Below are 14,227 nucleotides of genomic sequence, written 5' to 3'. Positions count from 1 at the left end.
ACTGTTAATTTCTTCCGGGGCACTCTATTTACAGGTTGTTTAGAGCAGTGTTAGAGCACCTGACATCTCGCGTTAGTGTTTTCGCACAGAGCGCGAGCGTGCTGCGCGAGCCACTGACTGGTAACATAGGCCGTCACGCGACGTCCTGGATAATATTCTTTTTCTTGCTACAGGTCCAAGGATTTAATAAAGGAAGCGATACTCGACAATGACTTTATGAAGAACCTTGAGCTGTCGCAGATACAGGAGATTGTGGATTGCATGTACCCGGTGGAATATGGGAAGGACAGCTGCATCATCAAGGAAGGAGACGTGGGGTCCCTGGTATATGTCATGGAAGGTATGTTGTGTTACGCTGACACTGGTATTTAAATATTTCTGCTTTCTCCAATCAGTCTGAAACCAGACAGCGAGTGGATTATCTGAAACAGATAGACAGTTTTGACTGTAGCATAACAGTTTTTTTTGTTAAGTGAAAAGTTACTTAAATAGAGGATTCCAACAAAGTGTGAGAAGCAGATATTGAGCGGTGTTGAAGTGAACATCAAGAAGTATTGAGCTGAGAGACAAAATTGACCCAGGCAACGCAAAGCTCAATATTGAGCTGGAAGGATAATGAATCATTTTGTTCACAGAACTAGAATACCAGGTGCCTCTGTGTGTTGTGCAAGGGAGTGTTTTAGGCCTATTTAAGCGAGAACATGTTTTAGGAGTTCTCGGGTAGTGCTGCCCAATTGGCAACAACCTATTTTGAATGGAGCTATGGATTTTATCATACTAGTGAGTTACAGATGAGGCCATATTGATATGTTTTCACTTTAAGGAAGCTTTGTTTTGCTGTGTGTTGTGAAATTGAGGCTTCACGGATTTTTTAATGAGAAAATAGATTTTGTGAAATGGAGGCTTTGCAGGCTTTTTTTATGAGAAAATAGATTTTGGGGGAGGTCTGAAAGTTTTAGCTATTGTGCTATCCTATATATTTCTTCAGATTCGGAAGAGATTAATGCTGACAGGTTTACATCTGTAGACTGCATTTGTCACTTGTTAAATAGGTGCAATGGCTTCAGTAATGAGTAAAAAAGATGGCCATTTGGGAGGATCTGGTGAATGTAAGATTAAGTTAAATAGCTCAGGCATTTATAGAACTCTTGCCTTTTCTGTGTTTCAACTGTTTTTCATTGCATGCACAATGCTGCTATATTATTGTTGAATTTGAAATGTGTGGAAATAAAATCAAGAACTGTTACTGTACAAGTAGTGGGAATGTTGAAAACTGACATGGACCACCACTACCTTGGAATGTTGGACATGTACTATTGAAGTATGATTGTGAAAGTTGGGGTTGAATGAGGCAGATCAATGGAGGGGAAGTTCTGAGCCATGCACAATATGTCTGAACCTCTCTTACATGTGGTCTTATATCACAAGATCGTGGTTTTAACACCAACCTGCCAAAATAGTGTATCCGTGATACTAATGACATTGTATTGTCAAGTTCAATAAATGTGGAGTTAGGAACACCCAGTGCATACTTCCCTGCATATACCTGCATTAACAATTTGTTGGTAGTCAATATCATGTTTACAACCTTTTGTTAGGTAAATATTAAAGCCATGATATTCTGACGTGTAAGTGATCCGTGCCAGAGATGGCTAATGTCATATGTTGTGGTCAGAAGAATAGAAATACCTAATGAGTACTGAACAGTCAAGGAACATGCCTGCTATCCACATTATTGCATGGATCGAAACCAGTCCCTACAGCAATCCTCACATAAAGAGAGGATGCTGAGAAATGTTTGCTAATAGAGAACTTGTATTTGATCTAAAACAGTGGAACTGAAGGTGATAACTTAGGGTGAATGGAAGCAAGTCATTGACAATGATTTAAGTGTTGAATCCAAGGAAATCACGTGGGAGTGGGTTAGATGTTGCAGGCCACCAGATCCAGAGAAAGATATGAAATCATTTGCACGCTTTCACAATCTCTAAACAATGTAAGAAGGCATGGGATGGCAAGAGGAATGTTTTGAGGCATGAGCAGATTTGCAAACAGTAGGAAAGTCTCTGGTTACAAACATTGAGGCACACTTCCAAAGGAACAAATAATAAGGTCAAACTATTGGCCACATGCAGAATGTATCATAGTCTTACGCTAATTGATACAAACAATCAGATCCACTAAGCTTGCAATTATTTTTCAACTGAGAAATATTAGTAAAGCTGGACTCCATAATGAGACTGAAAATGGTGTGCCTTGGAAGTAACTTTATAAGTGGATGCAGAATTCAATGTTTCTGTAGTGTTGTCGGGCAGAATTGGCATCAAACATAAGTATTTATTTAAGTCCATAGTACAGCTTCCACAAATCTTGTCCAATTGCTATTTTTATAGACAACAGTATACCCTAATTATGTTGGAGGATGTTCTGGGAGTGATATTCTCGCACCACCCAATCAACAGATGTAAAAGAGACAACAATAGGTTAATTCTGAAGCTGTGGGGCAAATGCAGTGGTTCAATAGCACGAGGTAATTGATGATCAAGCTAGAGCCCATAGGGGATTAAGCATTGTTTGGTATACAAAGGGGGCAATAACAGGGAGTGCCCCGAGAAAGCTGCTCCGCAAATGGAGTGTTATTGGCAGGGATGGAGTGACTGTGTGCAGATTGCAGAAGCCTGCCCCTCTTACCCCAGAAGTTAACTCTAGGTTTCTAAAGGAAATAGAGCATTATTTCACTAGGCATTCACCCCCGCCTCTTTGGAGATCAACCAATTGTCTTTCGGGGCAATTCATCGAAGGCAGTGTTTGAAAGGTAGAATACAGCGGAATTTATCTTTCCAATAAACTATGTTGCAAAAAACTGTAAGCAGGATTTCAGTTTTTTTGTTTCAGGTTTGGAACGTTGATGCCTCGGTTCCTTTTCCTTTGAGCAGTTTATATAATATGCACTTGGTGCAGTGTTTTAAGTTTTACTGTATGTATGTGCGACTTCTTTATTAATAGATCCTTTTTGCAGGACTATCATGAAATCGAAAGAAGGATGTGAAATTGTTGTCTAGTTGCCAAATTTGTTTTCAAGTGACAAGAATAACTTAGCTCTTCTGTTCAATGTCAATTCTGCCCTCATGTTGCCTATATCTCTTGAACGTTTAACACTAGTTTACCTTTTGCTCAATGTAACTCTAGTAAATATAAGGTCATACATAACAACCTGGTCCAGACATCTGCACAGAAGCGACTTATTCTTCACCCTTCCTTTCAGTAGTGTTGGCCAATCTCATGAATCGTCACCAAGCGGCCACACCCAGGAAGCCTCCTTCCTCAAGCAGAATGAAGAGGTAGTGGGTTACCTGTAATTCCCATTGCTGAGTTGGAGTGGTGCTGCTCTGTACTCTCATTTTGTGCTTTAGAATTACGATAACTCTTCTTAAAAAAAGTAACACCATATATTTCTTGTTTGCACTTGCCTTTAAAGAAAGGCAGAAACAGGTTATCAACCTGATGAGCTATTGTAAATGCTCCATGGACTTTATGTCTGGTAGGTCAAGAGGAAACCAGGCAAGAGAATATGGCAGGTCATATGAAATTATTTCCAGGAAACACTTAGGGCCAGATGTAGCAAAGACTTTGCGACTCGCAAACAGCGAAAATCGCCGTTTGTGAGTCGCAAATGCATCTTTGCTATGTAGAAATGCATTTTGAGAGTTGGCACCGACTCACAAAATGCATTTCCGAGTCGCAAATAGGAAGGGGTGTTCCCTTCCTATTTCGAGTCGCAATGGTATGCAATTCCATTTGCGACCGCGAAAGCGTTCGCAAATGGACTCGCAGTTACCATCCACTTGAAGTGGATGGTAACCCAGTTGCAAACGGAAAGGGGTCCCCATGGGACCCCTTCCCCTTTGTGACTGGACCAAAAAATAATTTTACAGAGCAGGCAGTGGTCCAATGGACCGCTACCTGCCCTGAAAAATACCAAAACAAAAGGTTTCGGTTTATTTTTCAAAGTGCAGTTCGTTTTCCTTTAAGGAAAACGGGTTGCACTTTGAAAAAAAAAACTGCTTTATTGAAAAGCAGTCACGGACATGGAGGTCTGCTGTTCCCAGCAGGCCTCCATCCCTGTGAGTGCCCTGAGCCGCTATAGGGTCGCAAATTGCGACCAACCTCATTAATATTAATGAGGTGGGTCTTTGCGACCCCATAGCGACTCGCAGAAGGTGTCTGAGACACCTTTCTGCATCCCAAATTGCGACTTGCAATTTGCGAGTCGCAAGGACTCGCAAATTGCAAGTCGCAATTTGGGACTTTCCTACATCTGGCCCTTAGAGCGTTGGTAGCTAGCCCTGAAATGACCACCCACAGTAAAGGTTAAATAAAAGCTGCTAAGGTCACAAGTTGTTTTGCTAAACAGTAGAACAGCTACCAGTTTGTGATGGACGTTCTTGTGCATATATGTAATAAGTCAGCTTCCTTCAGACATTTGCAGCATGCAAGAAGCTTAAGACAACACTTGAACTATTATATTAGGGTTAAATAGGAATCCTGCTTCATGCTAGCTGGAACGCCAAATAATAACACATATACTGTTTTTTTTAAACATTCTAAACAGTTTCAATCCCTTTTGCCAGAATCCTTCACATTTCCCTTGCAGGACTTTGCAGAGGAGCACACAGGTAGTGGCAAAATTAGGAAATTCTTCTTCACCGAGTGAATGGGAAAAAGACCCTGGTTCCACTGAAGTCCCCTATATTTTTAATACATACCACTAGTTACCCACAACAGTGGTAGTCACCCCACTTTAAATAAACCATATTTGCCTCCAATGAATCATCTAGATTTTCCCCATTTTTTATTTGCCCTTTTGAAGAAAAATTATGCAGCCCACATTACCAGAAGAGTTTTGCATCAGCATTGTCTTCTCTATATACATAGATATACATGAAGCTGGCTTCTGCATGTTTTATAGGACAACTTATGTCTTTTTTAAATTAAGAGAACAGCTTCTTTGGTAAACGATGGAATGTAGTCCTCTCCCCTTTTTAACATTGCAATACAATTACTTGTTGGAAACATCCAAAAGCATTGTCTTGTTTTGATTGCACAGCAACTGATGGTGGCTGTCCAGACAGGCAGTGACCATTCACCTACTGCTAAAAATGGGCTTTCTGGTTGACTAAGGTATGCACTCAGCCAGGCAGAACCCACCACTGTAGTCAGGGCAAGTAAGTTACACACCAAAGATAACCCATGCTCACCCATGGTACCTTGGCACAGGGCAGTCAGGCTTATCCCCAGACGTCATTTGTAAAGCATTTGTGCGACACCCTCACACCAGTGACACAATAAATGCATCACAAATTACTGGTGGTCACCAGTAGATAGACCATGTTTCCATAGAAAAAGTGTTTTTGACTTGCCTATATCTTTGGCACTGTTTGACGAATCTTCACAACATTTTCAAAAGAAAGTATTCTGATGATTCTTGTGCACAGAAAGTTTTGAGGTGATCTATCAAGCAAGGGCCGAGAAGAAGGCAGCCCGAACCACTGGATGGAATTACACCAAATTTGGCAGAAAGCTAGCTGTTGTTACGCAGATTATACTTTTGCTTATTTGATGTCAATCTGTTCAGTAGATTTGGAGATATTAAAGGGAAACACATTTAGATATCTAGGGACGCAGATCCTTTGTGACGATTTCGCAACAATCGTGGTGAATTCACAAATTCTCATACCACCAGTAATGCTGTGATTGGCTGGTTGCAACCTGATCAGAAAGTTGTAGCCGACATTTTAAGGTCCCGTGAGACGGTGCATGGGGCTGAGAAATAAAATGAAAAGTGGCATAACGGTTTAGGGTGGAGATACCCTGACCCTAGAGCTGGTATATAGGTGTCTGTGAGGGTCAGATTATGTCCTTAGAATCTTTTTTTTTATGCTGCACGATCTTCATGAATTTGTCACAACCGTGGTGTCAGGAAAAATACGCCAATAAGCACGAAAGACTCATGTGCCCACTTTCAGACCCACTCAGACACTCAAACACCAACTCAGAGATTGACTCACAGAGAGAGGCCCTGTTCCAAAGGCCATGTGCGGTGTGAGGTTGGGTGGTTATAGGGATTGTATGCAGGCCCTGCAGCCAACCCATTCGCGAATGGCCACAGACCACTCACGGCGGTGGTTGAATTAACATATAGTAAGTAAAATTATGTAAAAAAACATGTCACTTCATTGAAAAAAACAAAGGTTACAGGGACATTATATTTAGGAAATAGAATTTAAAAAAAACATAGAAATTCACTGAAAAAAAACAAAGGTTACCAGGACGTTATAGTTAGGTTCTGAATTTACTCATACAAAACAATAGAAATTTAGCAGTTATAGTTAGTTATTTCTAGTATCTATAACTCACACCCTAAGGTAACTATAACTTGTGCCTTCGCCATACACAGCTAATTACTCCACATATTATATTATTGATGAAACCTTCTATGGCATCACTGCAACGTTTGTAATACAATTATTGATGAGAAAACTGTGCATGGTGAGCGCAAGAGTTATAGTTACCTTAGGGCGCGAGTTATAGTTACTTGAAATAACTAACTATAACCTCTGAATTTCTATGGTGTTTTACGAGTAAATTCAGAACCTAACTTTAACGTCATGTTGACCTTTGTTTTTTCAGTTTATATAGCTCCATATAGTGTATTGTGCATAAACATAGATCAGCATAACATGAATAATGAATACTATGCATACTATGCAAATCCTGAGTCCGTACTCATTATCCTGACAATTCAGTAATCAAAATGGCATATTTCATAACATCAAGGCTTGAAATGCAGTAGGTTAGGAAATAAAAGTCTGAATCATCACATTTGTGCCTGAAGATGCAGCAGGTTAGCATGAAAACACATCATACTTATGGGCTTCTGAGAACATACACTCTTTCAGATCGTATGAGGTCAAAACAATAAGAATGTGCCACCTTCAAAATAACATGCTGGCAGCTCCTGGAGGGGTCATGTGAATGCGCAGACCTCACTGATCCTGGGCTCCGCTGACAGAGCTGATGGTGTGTGTCATGTAGGGTTCCAGTGGAGGGAGCAGTACTTATGTGGCGCCTTCAGCCACAAAAGGTACCTTCACCATGTGATGAGAGTGGCCACCCTTCCTCCGATACTCTTTCCCAACATAGGGGGAGATTTTCAGAGCCTCTCGGGTAATTAAGTGTGCCTGACACACCCTGCACCCCAATCCTGGAGAGATCACCCTGCAGCTGGTCGGGTGACACCACAGCACGCACTGATCAACCCCGAATCAAAGTCCAATAAGACAGCGCTCACCACGTGCTGAAAGATAAAAGCGCACACTTTAATTTCTGAGGGTAAAGCGCTGGGATGTCCAGGGAGCCACAAAACTCCATTAGCTCCACACAGGCCCCTGGGAAAACACTCAGTGGGGGGAACTCTAGGCAGGTAGCAGTAGGCAGGGAGTCCAGAACCACCAGTCCAGCAGTCCCGAATTTGATCTCTTTAGGCAGCGCCACAGTGTCTTTGTAGAACGAAGTCAGGAAGCAGCTGGCGGCAGGGCAACAAACAAAAAAGCACTCCAGGGGAGTGCTTTGTGCCACCCAGCAGGTACCAGGCAGCAGGGCAACAACAGAAAAGCAGTCCTTTGGGCACTCCAGCAGTCCTTCTGATAGAGGTTCAGTCCCAGTTCCAAAAGTTCTCTAAAAACATGGGTTTACAGCCCCTAGACTTATACTCAAATGCCCAGCTTTTAGAAGGTGGTAGAAGGTTCCAGCAAGATCTGACCAGTTCTATGAATGTCCCTTCTCTTCCCCCTTGCTCCAGACATCAGTAGGGGGTAAAAAAGCCCTTTGTGTGAGAGCAGGATACAGCCTATGCAAGTGTAAAGTGTGTCCTGCCTTCCTCTCTCCCAGCCCAGGAAGGCAATCGGAATTCAGATGTAACCCTGTCATACCTAACCCTCCCTGATGGATGGCTGTCCAGGGAGTATGCACAAAGTAGAGCTGTGACCCTGCCCTGGACATGGATTGGAGTCATGCTGCAAAGCACCAAGGTTGTAAGCACAGAGAAAGACCCACTTTCCAAAGGTGACATTTCTAAAATAGAAAATCCACCTACAGCAGTAATCAGGATTTCTCACTACCATTTCAACCATACTATCTAACCGCTACTCCATACAGATCAAAAATTACCACTTAGACATATGCAAGGAAATTCCCAATGCAAACCTATGAGAGGAGCAGGACCCACAGCAGTGAAAAACAACATAGGCTGTTTGTGACTACTAGGGCACGTAACCCATGCCTCTTACATACACAGCATCCAGCCCTTAGAGCTATATAGGTTCTACCTTAGGGGTGATGTACATGTAGTAAAAAGGGAGTTCATGCCTTGGCAATTAGTGTGACTTTCCAAGTCAGTGTGACAGTAAACTGTGCCTGAAGTGGCAGGCCAGAGACAGGTTTGAAAGGCTACTTCTGTGAGTGTCACAATCTATACTCTAGGCCCACTTGTAGCATTTAATTTATAGACCCTGGATATATAGTATACCACTTTACAAAGGACATACAGGTATAGTAAATAAGCTAAACAGGTGTAAGTCGATTATATCAAGTTTTAGTGGAGAGAGCATATGCACTTTAGCACTTATTAGCAGTGGTAAAGTGTCCACAGTCCAAAAGGCAGCAAAAAGAGGGTCAGCAAAATAGGAGGAGAAAGGCAAAAAGTTTGGAGGTAACTCTGCAGTAAGGACCATTTCCAACACCTACCATCTAGTGTTAGGTTGCACAACACATGCTCGCCCTGATCAATTCCGAAGTGGGGTTCTCGATAAAAGGTGATGAGGCACTAGTGAAACAATCATTTCAATGACCACTTGCTCATGATTCCTCTAACATGACTTTGTTGATGACTTCTTTGTGAAGAATCAATTCTTCATAGTGTTTAAGTCCAGCAACCACCATAGTCACTGACTAAAAATTATGTACTTAGCAATTACTCTCACTTATTAGTGGTTTGCACTGCTTTGCATTACATTTCGTTGTGGTAGGCGCTCCATGGTTGGAGCATGTGCCTTCTGCTGCATCCACCCATGGAATTTGACCCAATCCCAGATTTATTAAAGGCAGTAACTCTGGGATTGGGTGTAAATGGTGCGCCAACCACAGAGAGGTGGAACAAGGACAAATATATTTATTTATTTTCATTACTTTTTCTTTATATTCATGATACATTCACATCACACACAGAAAGAAGACATTTTTGTGCAGGAAGGTATATCTTCCTGCACAAAATTAATTCTAGCTTTCATGCAGGCATGCAGCACCCAGCACACCAGCACTAGGAGAGAGCAGAAAGGCACCATAACTTAGTAGATATGACACATTTCTGCTCTCTCCCTTTCACGCAATGCAGTACAGCAAGTTGCCTTGTGGTGTTGCGTTGCATGTAATATTAGTAAATCAGCCCCTAAAGCTTTATGGCCAAAGGCCCTAGAAACTTAACATAAAAGCTACCAGGTCTTTAGAGCAGCAGATAGAAAATGTCCCTTAAATTACCCTTTACTCTTCATGTCCAGAATCAAGACCACCACTTTAGGACAATACAGTATATTATCATATCATTGTCATTTTCACAGAATGCTGCTACCTTTATTAGGTCTGGCTTTTGAAACAACTAGCTGGCCTTCCACACCGGTGTTATGCCCCCAAAAACATATAATAAAACACAAACACAAAAAAACAAGTGGGTTTTATGAGTGTTTTGTTTGACTGTCATTTACATTTTCTTTCCACTCACCATAGCATACAGCATGGGGCAATGGGTCAGGTCCCTTTAGGCATTGGCTCCCTTCACATGACTGCAGAATGTCTGAACGTTGCTAACATCCTCCTTAAAATAGGCCTCCTTCTCTTCAGTCACAAAGCTCATTGAAAGTGTGCTTTTTTGTTCTATTTTTTCTATTTAAGTATAAAGATTGGCTTTGTATTTTTGCCAGAACAACTTTTTTTTTGTACATTTATATTATAAAGTGCGGAAGAGACATTGTAACATTGTTGTCTCCTGTAGTTTGAGTGATTGGCTGCGTGATGTTTTTTCCTGATCCATTCACAAATAATAATAATAAATGAACAGCCTACGCGAAAGACTTTTTGGTTTAAAAACATTCCTAGTAAAACAGCGCACCTGTGAATGTTTTTTAAATGTATCATTTTTATTGGAACCATAGGCCACTTAAGTTTACGACATATCTTCTTTTTTCACTTTTTATTTTGATATATTAATATAAATCACCATCGCTCGAGCTTGACAAGATCAAACCTATTATCTTTACTAACGCTTGCCCCCAATTTGTGAATGTGGAGTGACCTATGAATGTCACTCGTCATTAAATACTTGTGAGCAGGCGATAAAATTCACTCATATTAGATTCCCTGGAATTGCAGGTTTATGTTAGTTTCAGTGTTTCTGAATTTTGCAAAACACTGTAACTGGGAAATTCCTATGCCCATTTATATGCTATCCTCAAATACCCTCATGAAACGTTTAAGTGTGCATTGACGTTTCAGATACAGCTCGGTTCTATTTTGGTGATCTCCTTTATAAATGATCAGAGTCAGAGTGGCATTTTCATGAATCCAGCAGCTTTTCCTGCGCCTGTCCCTCTTTTCATCTCTATTCCAATGCCACATTCGGATCCAGGAGCAACTGACTGATAATAGTTTGAGTCAACGGGAGTTTCTACCAGGGCTCACTCAAACTATGGTTGAAATTGTGCATGAGCCAATGAGATTGATTTTTGATGAGGATGTTATATAATTGTAGCAGACCTGGGGAAGTCGCAGGTCTCCCCACTAATAGTTAATTTTTCCACAATGGATGAAAGCCTGACACAATTCGTGCCCTAGCCGGCCGGTCACTGGAAAAGAAAACATTGGTAATCTTCAGCACAGTGGCAGAGCTGCATTTCGTGACAACTTCCTGTCCCTCCTAGGGATGCATCTCAGATAAGGGGCACGCGGAGAAACCCCAGTAGGCTGTTGGTCAGACGCATACCGTTAGCACAAGAAGGACTAAATTACCATATGGCTGAAAGTTATCCTGAGGAAGTAGTTTGATGTTTCCTGTTGGAACATACACGATTGTATGTTGCTCAGAATTAATGCCCCTGCGTAGGGTGCCTGACGCTGAAGCATAGCGCTATTAGTTTCACCTCAGATGGTCTTGTACAGTCTCTAGCTTTCTAAAACTGTGGAGCTTAGGGGCGTGCCCCACACTCAATCATTTAGTCCAGTTATTTTTAAATGAAGTTATCTGGATGAGATAACATTTCCAAATAGCTCTGGAGAAAGATCGACCTATTCACTTCACTCATGCAGCAGTTTCCACGGCTGAGTGTTGCACTGTTCTGTTGTGGGACACTGGCCCTTTCTTCTCTAGCAGACATGCTGATTGACTTTGCTTCAGAAGAACTGTCAGAGCTCTAAGGCAGACACAAGGGGACCAAGGGCCAAATATGCAAAGCATTTTGCAGTCAGAAACGGATTGATCCGGCCATTTGCGACTGAAAAAATGTTTTTAAACATGTGTAAAACACAAATTGAGATTTGATAACAGGTTACTGAATTGCAATTTGTGTTTGTTATTCTTTATTTGGAAGAGGCATGCTAAGGACGTTCTTTCCAATTACCGAATATGAATAGGATGTATTAATGTTTTGTGACCAAATTATGGTCACAAAACATTGATATTTTAATCCGGACTTTTTGGGTTTCACACCAGTTTTTCTCTGTATATTTTTGTTGACATTAGTATTCTGAGCACTTTACCACTGCTAACCAGTGCTACATTGCACATGCTTCTCCCCTAAACATGGTAAAATAGGTGTATCCACAATTGGTATATTTAATTTACTTATAAGTCCCTTGTAAAGTGGTATACCATATACCCAAGGCCTCTAAATTAAGTGCTACTAGTGGGCCTTCAGCACTGATTGTGCCACCCACTCAAGTAGCCCTGTAAACATGTCTCAGACCTGCCGTTACTGACCCTGTGAGTGAAGTTGCACTGCCACTTTGACTTGTCAAGCCTTATATTCCCTTTTTATTACATGTAAGACACCCCTAGTGTAAGCCCTAGGTAGCCTATAGGGCGGAGTGATATGTAAGTAAATGGCAGGACATGTACTTTTAAGGTTTACATGACCTGGTAATGAAAAACTCCCAGCATCATTTCTCATTATTATGAGACCTACTCCTCTCATAGGCAGGTACTGGGAATTTTATCATATACTTTTAAGATGTATTTCCTGATCAGAAAGGAGTACCTACATCATGTTTAATATCATTGGAATGGTAATGACAAATCCTCTTTACTGTTGAGGTCGGATTTATTATTACTATTTTATAACTTACACTTTTATAAAGTGAGCATTTCTCTGCTCCCGCTGATCTGTGTGCCTCACAGCCTGTCTTCAATACTTGTCTGGAATGGGCTGGAATGGGCTGGGTGAAAGCTGCATTTATGCATTTCCTCCAGACAGCCACAACACAGGACACTCAACTGCATCTGAACTCATTTGTATACTGATAAGTCTTCCTGGGCAGGGAGGATGGGAAGGGCTCACACTTACACTTCAAAGGGTATTGCCCTGAGCCACACACAAAGGACTGATTGCCGCCAATTGATAGTCCGGAGAGAGGGCTGTGATGAAAAGAGGACCTGTGCATTTCAAGGAGCTGCTTGAAGTCACCCCCACTTCAAAGGCACTTTAGGGTATAAGTACTAGGTCTCTGACCCACTAAAAGCATACACTTTTTGGACCTGTAACCAGACATTGCTGGCTCTACATCTGCACATTGCCAGGGGATTGCTGTGCTACTAGGGGGGGGGACAGCCACTCTGCCAGCTGCTTTGCTGTGTTGGCCTGCTGCTTGTTGCTTGGTGTGCTCTAACAAAGTTCTCTCCAAGGGCTTGCTGGCTTGTCCCTGTTCCTAGATGTATCAGGGCCATAAAAGACTTCCATTATACCAGTTAGGCTGCCATGTCTGCCTTTCCAAAGAAGCTTGATGTGTTTGCTGCGGTATTTTCCATCTACACTTGTGTATGCTGTATGCAGATTGAGACCGCAGTACCACTATATGGATTGACGTGCTTGCTGCTGGACTTTGCATCGGTACCTGTTGGCGCTGGTTGCCAACTGAGATCGCTGTGTTTTCAGGAAGATTGCCATGGGTGCTACTTGCTTCTACATTTGAACACGTCAGAGCTCTAACCAAACCCACTGAGTCTGTCCTGTCGGCAGTGAGCTCTCTGCAGCCTCTGACTCCAACACAGACGCTTCGCTCACAGACAGCCACTCACAGCACATCCGCTCTCCCTTGCGATTCTAAAATGAAAATGAAAAAAGTGCCTTTGCCTGCATTACAGGTACTGTGAGGTATGAACTGCTGGACTTACGTGTAAAACCCATTCTTGATTGCCTGTCCTCAAGCTGGCCCATCACTCAGTGATCAGTGATCCACTACATGGATCAGTACCCTATAGGGACCATAAACATCAGAAGAGGAGCGTGAGAGCTCTTCCAAAGCTAAGATCAACTACTATTTTTAAATGTGCATATCTTTAAAAGTATACATGTGATGTTTATCATTTTGGTCTTGTTTTGCTCAGTTAAATATTCACTATTGTTCTTAAGCTTTGTGAAGTTGTTTTTTGGTGTATTCATTGTGGTATTGTGTGGGTGGGTTGCACAAATACTGTACACATTGCCTCTTAAGTTAAGCCTGCCTGCTCTGCGCCAAGCTACCAGTGGTTGAGCACAAGATAATTTAAAGTGTGTATCTGACTTACCCTGACTAGGATGGTGGTTCCTGCTTGAATAGGGTTGCATACCCGGGCAACCAGAAATCCCATTTCTAATAAGGTGGTAACCCATTCGCAAATGGGAAGGGGTCCTTGGGTGACCCCTTCCCATTTGAGAATGGGAAGCAAATATTTATTAAGAGTAGGCAGTGGATGAAACTTCAAAATGTCACTTATTTCCTTTTAAACACGTCCAGTTTTCCTTTACTATGTTTAAAAAAAAGATTGTTTATTTAAAAGCAATCACAGACCCAGTAGTCTGCTATCCAGCAGGCCACCATTTCTGGAATGGATTTGATTCCTAATAGGCCGCAAATTGAAACCTAC

General features: G+C 41.8%; 1 protein-coding gene across 2 annotated transcripts in view; it reads left to right on the top strand.

Annotated features, from left to right (window-relative positions):
• The window catches only part of PRKG1 (protein kinase cGMP-dependent 1), a 1,945,024-nt gene that overhangs the window by 449,209 nt on the left and 1,481,588 nt on the right, over positions 1-14,227 (top strand). For both annotated transcript variants that reach the window (XM_069239875.1, XM_069239874.1), the window contains exon 2: positions 174-340. In XM_069239875.1, the coding sequence (XP_069095976.1) occupies positions 174-340 (167 nt within the window). The remainder of the gene's footprint in view (positions 1-173; positions 341-14,227) is intronic.

Source organism: Pleurodeles waltl, chromosome 6 (genome assembly GCF_031143425.1).
Source record: "Pleurodeles waltl isolate 20211129_DDA chromosome 6, aPleWal1.hap1.20221129, whole genome shotgun sequence".
Lineage (NCBI taxonomy): Eukaryota > Metazoa > Chordata > Amphibia > Caudata > Salamandridae > Pleurodeles > Pleurodeles waltl.
The sequence above is the reverse complement of the archived record's forward strand: the minus strand, read 5'-3'. Positions and strand labels throughout refer to the sequence as shown.